Here is a 20916-nt window from a genome sequence, read left to right as displayed (position 1 = left end):
GTATTAACATTTTACTTATTTTAGAATAAAAATTTAAATTAATGAACCAAGTAATCCGAACCAACCCAACCCAACCCAAATATTTTATGATTGGGTTGGGTTGCGTTCATTTTTTAATAAAAAGTATTTGGGTTGAAGAAATTTAACAATTAGATTGGGTTTAAAAAATACTTCTATCCAACCCAACTTACGAACACCCCTACTCTATATTATTCTCATTATTTCTCTGTGTATTTACATAAATGGGTTGAGCCCCTTCTTCTCCTTTTAAGTGAAGGAGACTTCATTGTAATTGTATTGAAGCAATAAAACATTCTTCGAAGAGGAAACATTCCAGAACTTCAATTCATCAACATTTGTTCCGTCTTCCTCTTCATTTTATTAACTTGCAAATCGCTTTAATTTTTATGCTTCTAAAAGAATAAAAGAAAAAAAAAATGAGGAAAACATAATTTTTTACCAATTTGGAATTCTTTTAAAGTACTTAAAAGTGTTTCCAAGTAAGAAAAAAAAAAGTGATTCAAATAGGTTATTCATGTTAGGATTGGTAATGGGTCTTAACTTCACAATTGCAATTCCTTTGTTACCTCAAATTAACTTTTTAGTAGGAAACACCCACTTTTAGCTCATAAACACTCTCAAGCACTATCAACTTAATTGTGTTAATTCTTTTAGTGGGATTCATCATAGTAAAAGTTATAATTATACATTTGGCCTTCAAAATATTTTAAAGAAATACCCGTCCACACCAGACTTTTCACTAAAAAAAAAAAAACGGATGTGACGATGCAAATTTTGACGTGACGTGAGCTATACAAATTAGAACGGTTTTGCGCACAATGGTGGGAGCAACTGAGGTAGGATTAAATATTGTTGCTCCTTTAATGATTAAGAAAAAAGAACAAGAAATAAAAAAAAAATTTAGGCTTTAAGGAGTTTGAAACATTAACCTCTTAATTTGCATTCAAATCTTCTACCACTAAGCTACTGACTATTCTTCTATAACAAATTGTAACTTTTCACCAAATGGAAAATAAACGTGACAATGACAATTTAATACGATAGTGAGGTATAAAAATATAGATGGGTGTTGCGCACATTAAAAACGGTCATTTGGTGGGAATAATTGGGGTAAGAATCAGATAAAATATCGTTGCTCCTTTAACGATTAAAAGGAACTAGAAATTAAAAAGAAAAAATAGATGCATGCTCTACCACTGAGATATAGACCCTTCTTTGATAAAAAGAAAATGTAACTTTGCACCACAACGAAAATGTGTGACAATGAAAATTTACACGATATTTAGCTATAAAAAAATTGTTGGAAACGGCAAGGTCCTAAGAACGACAAATTGTAAACTGTCAAGGCTGTGCCGTCAAGCGAAGAGCAAAAGCTGCAAAACAGAAACTCATTATAGGCTGAGTCGCGGAGCTCGCTCTCTTTAAGACGTTTCACGGCTCTGCCCAAGTGTGCAATTAGGTATGAAAATTGTCATGTCGTCCCCAAGATAAAACAACCAAATGAAATCGATAGGAAATGCATCGTTACCGATTGGAACGTACACCCTTTCTAAACTCACTGCTCGGAAAGCTAAGATAGAGGAGGAGAGGAAAATGAAGAGAGAATTTAGAAAATGAATTTTGTATATGACGAACTACTGAAGGCCTCGCCTTTTATAGACCTTCAGTGTCGAAACGAACCGTTTTAAAAATAATCAAATAAAATAGTATTTTGTATTAAAAATAATCATCACACACACACGCCACACCTGACCGGACGGTGGCATCACGCATGTGAGATGTCCACCGAACCCACATTGGTCTATCTCCTCACTTCCTCCAAAATATGGGTACCCCTTGGGGTGCAAACCCAAAACACAAGGTTGGAGTACATAAAGGAGACTTCCAACACTAAATTTTCTAATGTGGGATTCTCCAATTAAAAAAGTTGGTTCTCTTTAGTTTTGAAAGTTAAATTTGCACCCAACAATCCCCCACTTGGAAATTTAAACAAAACAAGAAGAGAGAAAAGATTTTCATTGAGCAGTTTCAATCTATACAACACTGTGCATAAGCAAAGGTGTCTTATGACTTGAACTTTTACATAGTGTAGATGATTCAAAATATACTAGAGTAACCCTTAATTTTGAACTCTATCTCTAACAGCATCTCACACAGAGTGTCATTAGGGTGTAGTACGAAAGCCCGTGCTTTTAAGGCCTAGCACGTGAATCCCGATTTAGTGAATGCTCTAGAGAGTTTGCCTAAAAACTCCATAGAAAGCGGCCCTCACTTCCACATTCACACAAGTGAGTCTATCAAGGGTACTCATGTAGCTGGGTACCCCACTTGTCATCAAGTATAGATCTCATTAAGAACTAAGTTCAACCTTTCTTACGCTTCAGAATATCATGCTCAGACTTTAAGTCATAGGAATGGAACTCTGTGTTTGGTTTAGCATGATTCACTATATATCACTCATGATCAGTTATTACCTGTTGAACCTGTTTCTTGGGATCTTTAGTCTACAGGTTAGGTTTTCCTCACTATGATTCATTTTTTGATAGACATGAGTCCCATCCTTTCTGAGGTTCTGAAAGCCTTTTTTCTGGCCAGTCCTTTTGTCAAAGGATTTGCCAAATTTTCATCAGTTCGTATGTGATTCACTCTAACTGCACCAGTAGTGAGAAACTCTCTAATGGTGCTGTGCTTACGACATATTTGACGTCTTTTTCCCTTGTAGTAACGGTTTTGAACTTTTGCGATTGCTGCAGTACTATTGTAATGGATCAATATGGATGGTACTGGCTTTTCTCATAAGGGAATCTCTGATAGCAAACTTCTAAGCCAGTCTGCTTCTTCACTAGCAGTCGCTAGTGCTATCATTTCTGACTTCATCGTAGATTGGGTTAAAATAGTCTGTTTCTTGGACTTCTAAGAGATAGCTCCACCAGCCATATTAAACACATAGCCACTGTAGTCTTTGAATCATCCGAAAGAGAGTTTCAATCAACATCATTGAACCCTTCCAGGACATTGGAAAACTTTTGATAATGTAATCCTAGGTTTTGGGTTTTCTTTAAGTATCTCATGACTCTTTCTATAGCATTCCAATGCTTTTTACTAGGTCTTCTTGTAAATCTGCAAGTAGTCCTACAGCATAAGCTATGTCAGACCTAATGCAATCTGCAGTGTATCTAAGACTTCCTATGATGCTCGCATACTCAGATTGATTGGCACTATCACCAGTATTCTTGAACAACTTGACACTAGGGTCATAAGGAGTACAAGCTAGTTTACACTCAAAGTAATTATATTTCTTTAGAATCTTTTCTATATAGTGAGATTGATCCAAAGAAATTCCCTTTTCAGACCTATTTACTTTTATGCCTAAGATTACACTAGCTTCTCCTAAGTCTTTCATGTCAAAGTTCGCACTCAATATTGATTTTACATCATTTATGACGTGCAAGTTTGACCCAAAGATCAATAAATCGTCTACATATAGACACAAGATAGTGTAGAGGTTATTATCAAACTTATGATAGATGTATTTGTCATTTTCATTGACTTTGAAACCTTTAGATAGGATAAAGTTGTCAATTTTTTCATGCTATTGCTTAGGAGCTTGTTTTAGTCCATAGAGAGATTTGTCTAATTTACACACCTTGTTTTCTTGACCATGGACAACAAAATCCTCAGGTTGTTCCATGTTCTTCTTCAAGTTCACCGTTTAGAAAAGCAGTTTTTACATCCATCTGATGTACTATGAAGTTATAAAGGGCAGCGAGAGAGAACATGACATGGATAAAGATAATTCTAGTGACAGAGGAGAAGGTGTCAAAGAAATCTACGTTTTTTCTCTGTCTAAAGCCCATCGCTACTAACCTGGCTTTAAATTTGTTGGCAGTCCCATCAGGTCTAAGTTTCCTCCTTAAGATCCATTCGCACCCTATTGCCTTACATCCTGGGGTAGATCTACTAAATGCCAAGTCCTATTTGACTCAAGTGAGTCCATCTCATGATTTATAGCTTCTTGCCATAGGTTGGCATCTACTGAGGACAGGGCAGCTCTTAGATCTTTAGGGTCTTCTTCTACATTGTAGGGCAGGAAGTCATTTCCAAAATATTTGGCGGTTTTAGCTCTTTTGCTTCTTCTAGGTCTTGGGTCAATTTCCTCTCTAGGCTTAGGATTTCTAACTAGGGTTATACCACTTGAACCAGAGCCCCATTATTCCATGATTTAAAGGGAAACCTATCTTCAAAGAAGTCGCCATCATTTGATTCAATGATCACTTGGTTCACTAGATCATAGAACATGTAGGCTTTACTATTTAAGGCATAACCTATAAAGACACACTCATAAGCTCTACTAACCAATTTTCTTCTTTTTGGGTCAGGAATCTTTACAAAGGCTAGACAACCCAATGTTCTAAAGTAGACAAGTTTGGTTTCTTATTCTTGAGAATTTCGTAAGATGAAGTTTTATTTTTAGATTTTGGGATTCTATTTAGGATATAACACACAGTAAGGATGATTTCACCCCACCAATAAGACGCAACTTCTAAACTAAGTAAAATTGAAACTACTAGCTCAGCTAAAGTATCTCAAAATAATTAAATACCTTCTTTGCTTCCTGAGACATTTTAGAATATGTTTGTAGAAAGAAGTATCTCAAAATAAGATTTATAACTATGAGTAAATTGAGCTGTAAATTGAAACTAGATTCTAGGGGTGAAAAGGGAGCCCGAGGTAGAGAAGGAAGCTACTAGAGTGAAAAGCTCCTAAGAAATCAAGGTGAGTGACTAAAACGTTTTGACTAAAATATTTGCTTAAAATGTTTGATTACAACGTGTTATAGAAAGCGTGTTTTAAAGAAGATTATTCTCATGCCAGCTAGTTTTACAAAGTGAATTCCAAGCAAACCATGAGTTATGTTTTAAACGCATGCATGTGTGAGAAATTATTGAAAAGCAATTTATATGTGTTAAATATACTCAACATGGCGTTAGTACCTTTAAAGCCATGTTTTTATGTGTTATACTTTACATGCTTTAAAGAGAGAAAGTCATTTATGACTAGTTTTACTTAAAACGCGATACCGAAGGATATTTTGAGAAGGTATCTATTTGTACTGAAGGATGTTTGAGAAGGTACCAAACCAACCAGATACTGAAGGGCGTTTGAGAAGGTATCTGAACAGTAGTACCTAAGGTATGACGGTACTTAGTATGGCCACGTGCACGTAGGTAGAGTCAGAGATTGAGGAAAAGGGTTCTCTCTTGACTAGTAGTTGGTGTTGGGATTGTTTTTACCCATAGTAGGGTTATCCTCAACTGAGAAATAGTTTTACTATTTTATGATTAAAACAGCTTTATATGTTCTATGATTGGAAAATGGTTATACTATAGTACAAGTACTGTAGAAGCTTATATTTCAGTTAAACTCTTTATTGAGATTTTGCATGAGAATCAATTATCTTTCTTAAGTCACTCACTGGGCGCAAGCTCACCCTGTTTTCAAATGTTTTCTTTCCCCCCCCACAGGTAGCGGTCAAATCCTCTGAAGATAGCTTTGTATCTGTTCTGCCACTAAAGGATAAAGAGATTTGTAACCCGTCTATTTAGGTGGTTACTGTTAATATTGTACACATGTTACTGTTGTTCATATAGGGAGTAGGATTTTTCGGTTTTGGGACTTGTGAGTCTAGTGTTGTAATGACTTTAAATATGTTATGCTTCTAACTTAATAAATGTTGGCCTAAAGATATTCCACTGTATATGACTTTTATATTGGTATCAGAGTTATTCCGCAACAGTTAGTAGCAGTAAATGTCAGCCACAGGGTTGATAATTGCTACAATCCCGCCCTTTTCTAGACTAAGAGGGTGGTCTTGGGCGGGGTGTGACAGTTCCCCTATCACTACGAAGTCTTTTAACTTTTCTATTAAACTGATTCTCTATTTCAGAAATGAAAAGTTTGAAGGCATCAAAAGCATCACTTTGGTTTTTCAGCAAGTATACAAAAGTAAAATTAGAGCAGTCATTAATAAAAGTAATGAAATATCTTTTACTGTTCCTAGTCAATATGCCATCAAATTCATAGACATCAGAATGAATAAAATCTAGAGGCTCAAAATTCCTAAGTATAGATTTATGTGGAGTTTTAGTAATTTTAGCCTGACTATAATACTCGCATTTATCAAAATCATTCGTGGATAACTTAGGTATCATTTCCAGCCTAATTATGTTACTAATTAAATTCTTATTCACATGATAGAGTCTAGCATGCCAAATATTCATAAAACACAGCATATACACAGAAGATTTCATTTTATTAAGGTTTAGATTTAATTTGAACATTCCCTCAGTTGCATACCCTTTCCCTAGAAATACATTATTTTTTGTAAGGGTATATATGTCTGCCCCTAAAGTTTGAGTAAACCCGGCTTTGTTGAGGAGATAGCCCGAAACCAAATTCTTTCGTATCTCTGGAGTGTGCAGAACGTCCTTCAACGTGAGGGTCTTCCCAGAGGTAAACTTCAGTTCCACCTCGCCAGTTCTAGCAACTTTCGTGGAGTGGTGATCTCCCAACAGAATATTCTTATCCTTAGTTTTAGTATAAGTTTTAAATAGACTAAGGTCTTGATAGACATGACGCGTCGTGCCAGTGTCTATCCACCACCCTTCACAACCACCAATCACATTTACTTCTGTGATCATGGCGACTAACGGTTCTTCTGTCAGGTTCGCCTGACCAGCAGGACGATGCTTGTTCCTACAGTTCCTAGCCATGTGCCCAGGTTTATTACAATTAAAGTAGAGGAACTGTACCGTTTCTCTTGAAAGGGGCTTTTGTTTTTTCTGTTGGTTCTGGTTACTGGAGCCACGGTTCTGACTTTTCCTCTTTGTCCCCTTAGGTTTTTTGTCAGGTTTTACCATGGCAGAGGCAGGTTTCCTAGGTACTGCGTTCACCTCCTCCCTCTGGTCCTGCTTTCGGGCTTCCTCATCGATCCTTAGCCGGGTTATAAGACTCTCCAAGGAGAAATTCTTGATCTTATGCCTCAAAGTGTTCTTAAAGTTCTTCTACAAGAGGGGCAGTTTATCAATAATAACAGCAACTTGTAATTGTTCATCTAAAGGCAAACCTTCAGTAATTATCTCGTGGGCTATCTTTTGGAGTTCATGGGATTGGGCCTCCACGTATTTGTCATCCGTCTTTTGCAAGACATCTCAGACCCCCTTCGCCATCTTCATTGTACTGTAGTAGTCATACAGATCATCAGTCAAACCATTTAAAATGAAATTCTTACATAGAAAGTCTTTCTCCTCCCAGTCAGCAGCTTCATTTTATCTATTGTTCAGTTGGTTCTTCTAAAGGGACGATTGGCTTAGCGCTGGTACAAGCTTCAACAACTTTCTTGACGATGAGGAAGAACAACATCTTTTACTTTCACCGCTTGAAGTTTGCTCCTTTGAACTGGAATGGACGGTTGAGGTCAGATATCTCATTATTGCTACTGAGGGTCATTGATGATGTCGAAACTTCTTAAAATTGTTGGAAATGGCAGGGCCCTCAAAACGCCAAACTGTAAACCGTCAAGGCCCGGTGGTCAAGCAAAGAGCAAAACCTGCAAAATAGAAACTGATTATAGGTTTAGTCGCGGAGCTCACTCTATTTAAGACGTTTCGCGGCTCTGCCCAAGTATGTAAGTAGGTATGAAAATTACCACGTCGTTCCCAAGATAAAACAGTCAAATGAAACCGATCGAAAATGCACCGTTACCGATCAGAACATACACCCTTTCTAAACTCACTACTCAGAAAGCTAAGATGGAGGAAGAAAGGAAAATGAAGAGGGAATTTAGAAAATGAATTCTGTATATGACGAACTGCTGAAGGCCTCGCCTTTTATAGGCCTTCAGCGTCGAAACGAATCGTTTTAAAAATAATCAATGGATCGTTTGCCTATTTTTTGGTTAAAATAAGAATAATTAAAAAAATAAAATAGTATTTTTTATTAAAAATAATCATCATGCCTCGCCTAACTGATTGGATGGCGTGTAGAATGTCCATCTAACTCACATTGGTCTATCTTCTCACTCCCTCCAAATGGGTACCCCTTGGGGCCCAAATCCAAAACACAAGGTTGAAGTATATAAAGGAGACTTCCAACACTAAATTTTCCAATGTGGGATTCTCCAACCAAAAAAGTCGGTTCCCTATAGTTTTGAAAGTTAAATTTGCACCCAACAAAAATAGAAGGGTCTTGTGCACATTAAAAACTTTGTCATTTGGTGGGAACATTTGGGGTAGGATAAAATATTATTGCTCTTTTAACGATTAAAAAAATAATTAAAAATTAAAAAATAGGGCCCAACCGAATTTGAACAGGTGACATCTTTATCTACAATAAAATGTTCTACCACTTAGTTATGGACCCTTCTTTGATTAAAAGAATAACTCATCGACTATTGGTCTCACAGAAATGGACTCTTCAGGACTATGACCCTTTTACTATTGCTATTAATCTTAATGTATTTTGTAACATTTGACTTCTCTACTTTGTTTGGGCTTATCTCTAGTCCTCTTCTGGATTATTAGTTGTTATTCTCTCCTTTCGACTCATTGAATATTAATGAATGGGAGATGATTAGGGAGCTAAGAACATATCCACCTAGTAGATATGTTTTGGTGCACCTATTGGCCCAACTCGTATATTTTTTCAAAAAAAAAAAAAAGTGAATGTGATAATGAAAATTTAACAAGACAATGAGCTATAAAAAATAAATAGAAGGGTTTGTGCACATTAAAATATTTGTCACTTCGTGGGAACAATTGAAGTAGGGTAAAATATTGTTGCTCCTTTAATGATTGAAAAAAGGATTAGAAAGTAGGAAGACCTAGACGTTTGCACACTTACTGGCTATTGGTCTCATAGAAATGGACTCTTCAAGGACTACGACCCTTCTACTATTGCCATTAATCTCAATGTACTTTGTTACATCTAATTTCTTTGCTTTGTTTGGGCTTATCTCTAACCCTCTTCTGGATTGTTAGATGTTATTCTCTCCTTTGGGCTCATTGAATTTTAATCAATGGGAGATGATGAGAGTGCTAAGAATTTGTCCACCTAGTGGAGATATTCAGGTGCTCCTATTGACCAAACTCGTATATTTTTTCGAAAAAGATGAATGCGACAATGAAAATTTAACATGACAATGAACTATAAAAAAAACAAGTAGAAGGGTTTAAGCACACTAAAATCTTTGTCATTTTGTTGGAACAATTGAAGTAGGATAAAATATTGTTGCTCTTTTAATGATTAAAAAAATAATTAGAAAAAAAAAAAAAAGGCCCAACTAGGTTCAAACCGATGACTTCTTAATCTAAAGTCAAATGCTCTATCATTGAGCTATGGACCCTTTTATGATTAAAAAAATATAACTTTGCACTAAAATGAAAATTAATGTGACAATAAAAATTTAACACCACAATGAGCTATAAATAATAACAAAAAAAAAAAAGAGTGCACACTGACAGGCCCGAGACTTACGTCATTAATAAGCCTCAAACTTGATCAAAAAATTTTTTAATAACCTAAACTACTCCTATTACTACTAAAACGTAGCAACAGTGACAAGTATGGGGTCAAACCACAAAAAAACGAAGAATTAATTCCTTTTAAATTAAAGTTGACTTTGAAAAAAAAATAGTAAAAACGGGATTTTGGTTTTCTGGTTGAAATTCGAATAAAATGCAAGAAAGATAAATTGCTAGGGATAAATGAAACAATAATTGGTTCTTCTTATTCTTGGATCAAGTAGCAATTTAATGTAATTTAAATCATTGTTTTCCACCACAAGATCATGTCATCGAAGTATGCATGCATAGCTACCCAATTTATGTGAATTAACTAATCTCTACAAAGGCCGACAATCAATTCGAAACCAATCAAGCATCCTAATTCATAATTAAGGCTGGAAAGACCGCGCCCTGACTAACCTACATGCTCTTAGATGTAATTGGATCCTTAACGGCCATAAAGAACTAGAAACACATGCATTAGGATTTAGGATTCAACTATGTTGATTAAGTGTCAGGAAAAGCCTTTTTCAAATAATCAAATTATTCTTTAAACATGAATTAAACATGCGATGTAAAGATTCAAGGTCAACCTATACACTTAAGCATGCTCATCTAATTGGTGCTACAAGGGTAAACTCAAAGCATCGACGATTACAAAGATACATGCAAGTTTGAATTTAACTAGCGAAGATATGCAATCATGATAGAGGCGCCAATCCAACACATAAAAGAAAATCAAAATTAAGCAAGATTCAAAGAAAACACAATTCTAAATTAAAACACAAAGCTGGACAGAAAATGTAACGACCCGAGTTCAGGAGGGGTACATGAATGAACCGATATCACATCCAAATGAGAGGGATCCTGAGGACATGAAAGTATGGTTAAGAAAGGCTTAAAAAAATTGAAAGTTACTACCTATACTAACAAGGTATACCTTTCTTTTCGGTGGCTCAATCATAGGAACTCTAAAGTTAAGCATGCTTAACTTAGGTCAATCCTATGTTGGATGATCTCCTAGGATTTTTTCTTACTTTTCCTGTTAACATACATGGATAGAAACGGTAGTACGTACCTCGTTTGTCTACACCCCATGGGTCACCTCCCTCTTCCCTTTCTCTCTCTTTCAATCTTTGTGGCCTAACACTTCCTAATTTTTCATATTTTTTTCATCACTTCATCTATTCCCTATAATATTTATGATCCCCTTGTTTCATTTCTCAACCTAGCAGAAATTTTCTCCATTTCTCTTGTTTCATTAAGCATTTGTGTTTATTTTATATATGTGAATGTGACTTTCAAACTATGTACAATTTAATGATTAATATGGACTAATAGTTCTTTTGTTAAATAGGGTATATGTACTTGAATTTTCAACTTACCATTGAGTTAATGTTGGCACATTACTTTACAATACTGTCTCTTCCTTTTAAGGAAACAAATATTTTGAAAATTTGAGTTGATTGATAAATTAGATTTTTTTTTTTTATATATATTTATTTACTTTTCTTTGTGATTGAAGAGGATGTATAGAGATGGGTACTGTTTAAATTGTATGTAAATATTGTTTTTTGTTAAAAAAAGAAGAAGAGTTTAAGATGGGATGGAAAATTCAAACGAAGTCTTGTGGTTTATACTATACATTTTAATTATGTGGATTTAACTATGTCTACTTTGAATGTGAAATAGTTGAACAATATGTATACTTCTAATTATTTTAAGATACTACTTTATATTTGTTGAAAAAAATTGGAGACGTGTGACACATAGAACATCGTCTAGCCTCTGTGATCTTATAGTTTAATTTAGAAAATATATGTGACAATTTATGGTCAAGTGATCTTTAGAATATTTACGCGATAGTTTATGGTCAAACTGATCTCTAGAATATATGTGAGAGTTCGGGGTCAACCATTTGACATTATTTTAAGGATGAAAATATAGTTATTATATTTGATACATGAAAAAAAATTCATATTTGATTTGTTTTTAGGGATGTTTTTAAATATAGAAAAATAAATAAAAATATTTACAAAAATATAATAAAATTTTAGAACTATCAATGATAGACACTGATAGACTATCAATGTCTATCAGTGATATTGTTAGACACTCATAGAAAATTTTAGAAGTAGATATAACAAAATTTTAGAACTATCAGTGTCTATTATTAACATTGTTAGATACTGATAGAAGTTGTCTATCAACATCTATCACTGATAGTTTCGAAATTTTGTTATATTTTATAAATTTTTTCAGCAGTTTTACTATTTGAAATAATTTCTTTTGTTTGTATCTTCAAATCAATTTTATGTTAGTTAATGAGTTAGGTTCATTAGCGTTCTATGAAGTTAATAAGACAAGTTTTGTACATTTATATGGCAATATTATCGAGATGATTGGTACGGTTAATTTTCAATTTAAACCTTCTAGTTTATTCTTAAAAAAAATATTGGCAATTCAAATCAACTGAAACCAACAACGTAATAAAACATCAAACAAAATAATTTAATGAAATTCTCATGAATTAAAGGAAGAAAACATAATAACGCATAGGTTCATAATACTCCACTTGAAAGCTAAATAACTAAACTTCATACCCTAATAACATTTTGGGTGGAAATCAAACAAGACTGAATAACTTTAAGGATTAGTAAGACCAGAACCACCACCAACACCAACTCCGGCACCAGCTCCTCCACCAGCTCCGCCCCCGAGTCCACCGGCAGCTCCACCTCCAGAGCCTCCCAGTCCACCAAGTCCAGTAGCGCCACCGAGACCACCACCAAGACCGCCACCGAGGCCAGTTCCTCCCATGGCACCTCCCACCCCACCGAATGGGAGGCCGTTGCTGCCGATGCCGGAGTAGGCACCGAGGCCACCGTAGGTCAGGAAGTTCTTTTGGTCATTGAAGGTGGTGTCCGGGGTAGGTCGAGCTAGGGCATGAGTGGCTACAAGAGCCAAGAGCAAAGCCATGAACAATTTGGCCATTTTTTTTCCTTCTTCTTCTTACTTCTCTAAGACTTACACTTGTGTTTGTGTGTGTTGTTGGCCAATGGAGCTGTCAGCTTAGGGTTTTAAAGGCAGAGAACGTTGAGGGACAGTTGAAAGAAGTAAATGTGAGTTTAAATGCTGAGCCAGTGTCAGTGTGCTTGGCTTGAGTTTAAATGCCGGGTTCGGTTTTTGGTTGGTTTCAATTTTATTGGCTCTTAAAATTATTGCTTGATAAGACTTCATTTCATTTCTTTGAAAGAAAAAAATTCACTTTCATCACTTTCATAACTCTTTCGTCCTCTTCTCACCAAAATATTTCAATTGAATTGATACATAATTGAGATAACTCTTTTATTTTTCGTTGTTTATTCATTAAATTTATGCTTTTTTTTTTTTTTTCCAATTTTATTGTTTTCAAAAATTTAGTTTTTAAAAACTTCATCCTATATGATAACAATTTTATTGAGACCTTTATTTTTTAAAATTATGCATGTTCTTGCACATTTGTTTTTTCATTTGCATGGTTTTCATGTTATTCCTTAAGTAGATGTTTGAATTAGTAGCTAAAATTTAAAAACAAAAACATGTTTTTAAAATCTACTTTTGTACTTTTCAAAACTTGGTTTGTATTTTGAAAACACTTCTAAAAAGTAAATAACAAATAAAATAAACTAATAGTTGGAAGTAGTATTTAGAAGCTTGGTTTTCAAAAGGAAAATACTTGAGTGCATCTCGGACTGCACCTATCTTTATGTATCCCGAACTTCTTTTTAAAAATATTTTAATTCATTTGTGTGTAATGAAAGTGACATGCATAAAAGTTAAGTATTGCTCATTTCAAAAACTAAAAAATCAAATTCAAACAGCTATCAAGCATGTTCATTTTTTAAAATTTTTTTATAACAAAACTAAGAAAATATTAGGTGAAAATAATGTTTAAAAATTTTAAATTTTAGAAATCAAAAACTAAAAAACAAATGGCTATTAAACCATGTCAAAGGTTTAAACTTTTAGTTTCATATTTTTGAAATTTGAACTTATTTCTTTAGCTTCTTTTCTACATGTAGAATTAAAAATGCGAAAATACTAAGACCCCATTTGACTTGCGATTCATTTTAATTTTTATGCTTCTAAAACTAAGATAAATACAAAAAATAATGAAAGTATATTTAGTACACTTATTTAAAAAAATGTATAAAAACAATTAAAAAAAATCACCTATTTTAAAAAACAAATAAGATGTAGTTCCCTTGAGTTTATAAATAATGAAAAAAAAATAGAAAATATGGGATACAAACCTTTTTTTTTTAAAAAAAATAGAAACTGCCAAAATATTTTTCAAATAAATCACCACATTATTAATTATGTTAGTTTTAAAAGTAGACTTAAATAAAACACATATCAATCTTTTTTTAATAGGTATTATAATTAAAGTGTGAGATGAGAAATCAAATCTCATATCTCGAGGTTGATAGTACAAGCACTAAACCAATTGAGTTACGTTCTTATTGGCACAAATAAATCTTTTCTGCATCTTCAAATTCACAATTAAATATTTTTTTTCCCAAATCTAAAGTTTTTAAATTGGAACCAACAAACATATTTCCAGACAGTGAAAATAATAATTTTGTTTTTCGTATTATATTCTTTTTAAAAAAATCATCATTAACCAAATGGGGCTCAAATATCTATTATTCTGGTAAAAAAAAAAAAACAAAAATCATTCAATATTAATATTCTGTTCAATAATTTATGAAAAATACTAATGACCATAATGACTATATGCATATTTCTCTAAAACCTAACTTTAAAAACTAAGAGAATATATTATAAAACATATATTATGGTGCAGGTATGATCGTAGCTCAATTGATTAAGAAATGTATACTAAGTAAAATGATTAAAAGTATCAATTTCTCATCGACCCATGTTTTCAAATTTAAATTACAAAAATCTCTTTCTAACTTATATTTACAATTTTTTTGGTTGAATCCAATAAATATCTTTAATATGAAATAATGGATGAAAAATCATTTTAGATGTATTAATACTTTTTTTTATTTAGATTGTAATAATGTAATCAATTGAAATATGCTTATTGTATGCTTAAATTTGCCAAAATAGACTCAGCTCAATTGATATAAGTTCACTTCAAAATTTTAATTCAATTAGTGTCCTATGAAACATAAACGAGGAAAATAAAAGAGTTATATGGACACGTTACTATTAAACACTTTGAAAAAATATAACTCCAAATATAATCGATTGAATCAATAGAATACACAATATAATGGATGGTGAATAATTAGAAATAATTCAAATATTTCTAATAATGGTCGACCTGAAGTTATAGATAACAATTCATCTATTGATATAATTTAACTACTGTCAGATCTTATATTAACTCATAAGTCATTTAGCAGTCAATAATTTATGTAGTAATAATGTAAACAAAAATAGTACTATTAAATAATAATGGTATTAATACTACTAACACTAAACATTCGAATTAATTTTTAGTATACTTCACAAGCAAGGATCACATATTAACTAATAATTGAAATTGAGAAAAATGTTTCCTTTTATTAATATAATATATATTTCAATAATGTTTTTTTAGAAAAAGTTACTGTTTTGGTCTCCGGAGGTTTAATTTAAGTTGTATTTGGGATTTTGAGTTTTCAAACACTAATATTTTAACCTTGAATTGGATGATCTTGTTTTCTTCTTCATACCTTTTCGGCACTGAATTTGTTATTATAATTAGTAATGATTAAAGTTGAGTTATAATGTTTGTGTTTAGGGTGTAGATTATTTTAGTTTAGATTATAATTGTATGTGTTTGAAGTGTAAAATATTTTAATTTGAAGAAATACTAAATATGGTAGTAAAGAATAAAATAAATATGAATACAAAATAGTAAAAAAAATGTAACAAATAATAAATACGGTAACAAATGAGGTTTTAAAATAGGGTTAACTATACCTAATTGGAGATTATAAAATAGTATTTATTGTAACAATTGGTGGTTTTAATTGGGAAGACAAATACGATCGGTCGTTTGGTAAAGAGTGGACTTCTAAATGAGTTAGAAGGTGATTCATTACCACCTTGTGAATCTTGTCTTGAAGGAAAAATGTATAAAAGATCTTTTATTGGAAAATGTTATAGGACCAAAGAACCCTTAGAGTTGATACATTTAGATCTCTGTAGTCCAATTAATGTAAAAGCTCAAGGAGGATACAAATACTTCATATCTTTTATAGATGTCTATTTCAGATATGATTACTTATACCTAATGGGTCATAAGTCTGAAGCCCTTGAAAAGTTCAAGGAATTTAAAGTTGAAGTTGAAAACTATTAGGTAAAACAGTCAAAATACTTCGATTTGATCGAGGTGGAGAGTACATGGATCAAAGATTCCAAGACTATATGATAGAACATGGAATCCAATCCCAACCCTCCGCACCTGGTACACCTCAGTAGAACGGTATATCTGTAACGACCCGATTTTTTTGAGTTCTCTGATAAGGGTCGTTACTCATAACTACACATTCACATTCAAAACATTTCGACCATTGAGGAAAATAAATTTCATTAAAATAATAAAGACAATTTTCCTAAATAAATAACAAATAAGTAAAACCTTTGTTCGGGGCCCCTAAAAATAATGAAGAAAAAATAACTTAAACAAATAAAATTTTGACCAACATTGAGTTTCAAATCAAAACTTTTAAATAGCTTGAAAACGTAAACTGAGCGGAAGCGATTTACATATCCCATATGGAACAATCACAGGTCCCTTTCATCACCCGTCGGTCTGTTCCTATCATTACCTGAAAAACATAAATTAAGAAAGGTTGAGTATAAAATACTCAGTAAGTGATCTCATTATCGGGATCGGGCTATCCATCCATGAGCAAAGAAAGATAGCCCATGGCTCATACAGCTACATTGGTTTTTGATGATGAAAGGAAAACCAAAAGACGTATGGTTGCACCCCTCTAGACCCAATTCTATGTCAAGGTTATGCTATGGACTAACAGGGTATGTATGGTTGCACCCCTCTAGTCCAATCTTACGTTTATGTTAATGGTTGATGTTGGATGCGACTCTGGCCCTACTGACTGCATGACCCGCTAATCATCAGATGGGTTAGTTTCCGCCTAAGTCCTTATCTTCCTATTAGGGAAGAGAAATTTACGTTAGAAGCATAACCAACCACCACATGTTATTATATGTTTTCGGTCCCAATCATATGTTTTCAGGACATGTTGCATGTGATTGTGCATTTGGTCACTACCCTATGTGAGAACTACTTATTGGGTATATTATATACTCATCCTATTTTTACAGACTTTGTAGGTAAGGACACAGTGTAGGTGGCAGAACTGGATGTCGCTCAAATGGCCAACCATCAAACTCACTATTATAGGCATATGCATTTTTGTATCACTACACTAGTGTTTTATGGATCCTGGTGTTTTGTAAAATAAACTTTTTATATAGTTTTCTACCTAATTAATAAAATCTTAGATATGTTCTTTTGAAATTTTTACCAAAACTCATCTCATAATAGAAAAGTCTAAGTATGCATGTCGTAGCAGTCGGACCATAATATGTAAGGATCCGGTCGTTACATTAATAGATGTCGTTCAACAATCTCTATCTTTTCCCAAATTGAATTCATACAATTCTTGCATGGACATCTTATTCGTCCGTAATCATTTATATGAAACCTTACCATATCTAAGAACTGTGATACTCCTTCTCTATACTCCATTGATAACTTATTCCTTAGTTTAATCCATTCTTTATTCATCCTTAAAAATAAATATTTTCTGACCAACTTGTAATCCAAAACAATAACCTGGATTAGAGGACAAAGTATAAAGTATTATTAAGCATTGAATTCCATAATTTTCATTTCTTAAGGCAAAATAAACACGTAGGTCCCTAGACTGATTAAATTGTCTTAACAACTTTCAAATGTTTTATTTAATACATCTCCAAGCTTTCAATTTTGTGTCTAATATAGGCCTTTCATCTATTCAACATCTTCTAAAATTTACAAGCCTATTGGACACAAAATTTAAAGTTCAATTTTCTATTAGACACAAAATTTAGTTTTATGTCTAGTAGATTCTTTAAACTTTTTTAAAATATTAAATGCATTAAGTACAATATTGTTTTCTAAATTAAGCAATCCATAACCTTAAGAATTAAAAGAAAAAAAAACTCAATCCACAGTAACATCAACAATCCATAATTCATAATTCACATTAGATTACCAACATGTTAGAAATTAAACATTAGCAACATTAATTACCAACATTAGTAACATGCTAAAAATTAAACATTACCAACATTACCAACATGCTAGAAATTAAAAACAATGGATTAAATTAAGATACAAAATAAGAGAAAATAAATGAAATGGATGTGCACAAACCTTGATGAAAGATTGAAAATAAACAACAAATTTGCAAGCAATGAAGTGGGGCGGCGGCGGACGACGGACGGCGGCGCGAAGGGGGAAGGGCAGGCGGCAGGGCAGACGTGAAGAGGGCTACGACAGGGGGGAGTGGCGAGGGCGTGAAGGGAAGAAGGAAAATGGGCGGCGTGAAGTGCTAAGAAATCGATTAGATTTTTTTGATATAAAAGATTTTCGATGTGCACGAGAAAAAGAAGGGGTCTGGTTTAAACCAGACCACTTTCCTGACGCTGCCCGGGAGACCGTTAGAGAACTACCGACGCTGCTTTAATGCGTCGGGAGTTCCCGTAGAACTCCCAACGAACCTTTACGGCGTCGGGAGTTCCCTCGATGGTCCTTTACTTCATCGGGAGAGATTGTCTCTCCCAACGACCTAACTCCCGACGCCTTAAAACGACGTCGGGAGTTCCCATTTTTCTTGTAGTGTTACCTGAAAAACATAAATTAAGAAAGGTTGAGTATAAAATACTCAGTAAGTGATCCCATTACCGGGATCAGGCTATGCATCCACGAGCAAAGAAAGATAGCCCGTGGCTCATACAGCTACATCGATTTTTTATGATGAAAGGAAAACCAAAAGACGTACTGTCTTGCCTTGATACACATGTCTAGTGGCCCGTAGGCACACCGTCAAACATGATAATAACATGAACGTGAACCCATCGACTCACGCATGTCTAGTGGCCTATAGGCACACCGTCAAACATGATAATAACATGAACATAAACCTGTCGATTCACGCATGTCTAGTGGTTCTTAGGCTCGCCGTCAAAACATGAAACATGGAAATAAAAGTAACATGAACGTAAACTTGTCAGCTCACGCATGTCTAGCGGCTCGTAGGCACACCGTCAAACATGATAATAACATGAACGTAAACCTGTCGGTTCACGCATGTGTAGCGGCTCGTAGGTCTTCTGAAATAAAACATGCATCAAGACGAGACAATAAACCGCTCTACTGGTCTATTCATGCATCACATACATAATATCAGTCCTGATTATAAATTCGAACATGTTCATATACTTATAACTGTCATGCAACAAGTAAAACATAATGACAAAATCATGCTTCGAGAGTCCATCAGTTAACTTTATAATTCTAGATTAGGTTGCCTGGGACAAAAGCACCGGTAATAGTACAACTTACCTCAACTTCGTCACAAAAGTCTATGCAAATAATTCCTTACAACCTTTGGAAAACTTGAATCAACCCAAAGTTGTGGCTTGGTCCAAGAAAAATTCCAAAACTTGATTCAATTAGTCAATCTGATCAAGAATTAAATCCAAAATCAATAACTTAATTTTTCCATTATTACTCTCAATCCAAAAGAATATCCAACCAACAACTTACCCAAAACTTATCGATCTTTACCAATTTTCTGCAAAACGAAAAATGGTATCTAGCTTGATGGTCAATGCTCAAAACTTCCAAATCTTGAATCCCATATTTTTCTCAAGATTCCGGCAAAGATCGGGCAGTGGCGACTGATGGCGCGTCGGCTTGTGGCTACCATAGATAGGCAGCGGGTGTTGCTGTCGGACAACATAAATTGTTTAGGCTCGTGACTAGTAGTGAGGGTATTGCATGAGGAGGGTTTGCGGGAGTGAGAGAGAAGGGGAATTTCTAGTTTTACAGATTTTATTCAACAGCGATTACGAACAAACCAGACCCTTAAACATCGATCCAACCATTCCAAATTAAATTCTATATGTCTCGAACAGACTGACCAAATTTGAGCGCGATCCAACGGTTCAAAATTCAACAATTTTGTGGAAGCCGTCGCTGAAAAATCGAATTGCTTTCTCCCTAATTTTTGACCTCTTTTCACTCTCATTTGATGTCGAAAAAAATATCCATTCTTTTATTTTTTTTTCAAAATTTGAAAAGATAAATAAAATATTTTATTAAAATATCTCCAAAATCTCAAAAGATTCTATTAAATTTAGAAATCAATTAACTTTTCAATTTATCCTAATTTAGGCTTTAAAAACCAAAATTAAAGTGCATAAGATCCATCAATTTGATACAAATTAAATCCTTCCAAATATTTAAATCAATTAAACCACATGAAATTAATCATCTCTTAAATTTTTTTTTAGTTGACCCTAAAATCCAAAATCAAAGGGAAACAAAATTCAATATTTTCAAGATAATCAGTTCGAATATCTAATCAATTAAATTCAATTTAATCGATAAAAGTTTTTCAATTATTTCAATTTAACCCCAATTTTCCAAATGAAAGAGAAATTTAAACTCAATAATTTTAGATAATTAACTTAAATTTTTCTGAAATTTGGGATGTTACATTCTTCCCTCCTTAAGAAACTTTCGCCCTTGAAAGTTCAAGTCCTTAAAGGCTCATGATACTTAGTTCTTATCTCATCCTCATGTTTCCAAATTGCTTCTTCAGACTGATAATACTGCCAAAGAACTTTTAATTAGCACTAACTCCATGTTTCAAAAAGTCTTCACCTCCTACCATGAATTGTATGATTTATCTGAGACAATATCATGTTACTCTTTAATCTTAAAACAAACACATATCACCATTTAGACCCTCCCATGCACGAGTATGAAAATCTCACTTAAATGAAGCTCTTGAAGTCCCCATATACTGTAGAGCATTTTTCATTCCAAAATATATCACCATAACCTCATAATAGTTATAACCATTACCTGATGCCAGTTTCTAAGATAAAGACCTTCATGATTGCATACATCTATATTGAGAATGTTCACACTCCATAAGGTGGGTCACTTCACTGTCCATGCAACAAAAAACATATCTCTCATGACATCTCAAGTTTAGGATTCAGAATTTGGATTCGACACCTAATT

General features: G+C 33.7%; 1 protein-coding gene across 1 annotated transcript; it reads right to left on the bottom strand.

The window, feature by feature from the left end:
- Positions 1–12071: 12071 nt before the first annotated feature.
- Positions 12072–12653, bottom strand: LOC120086584 (uncharacterized). Its single transcript, XM_039043311.2, has one exon. The coding sequence runs from the start codon at positions 12576–12578 to the stop codon at positions 12231–12233; it is 348 nt and encodes a 115-aa protein (XP_038899239.1). The 5' UTR covers positions 12579–12653; the 3' UTR covers positions 12072–12230.
- Positions 12654–20916: the final 8263 nt, after the last annotated feature.

This window comes from Benincasa hispida, chromosome 9 (genome assembly GCF_027475165.1).
Source record: "Benincasa hispida cultivar pf3 chromosome 9, pf3_genome.v1.1, whole genome shotgun sequence".
Lineage (NCBI taxonomy): Eukaryota > Viridiplantae > Streptophyta > Magnoliopsida > Cucurbitales > Cucurbitaceae > Benincasa > Benincasa hispida.
Note: the sequence above shows the minus strand (reverse complement) of the source record. Positions and strands in the feature narration are given on the sequence as shown.

Excerpts from the sequence above, each read along its gene's own strand:
- LOC120086584 (XM_039043311.2), bottom strand. The coding sequence starts at position 12,578 with ATGGCCAAATTGTTCATGGCTTTGCTCTTGGCTCTTGTAGCCACTCAT.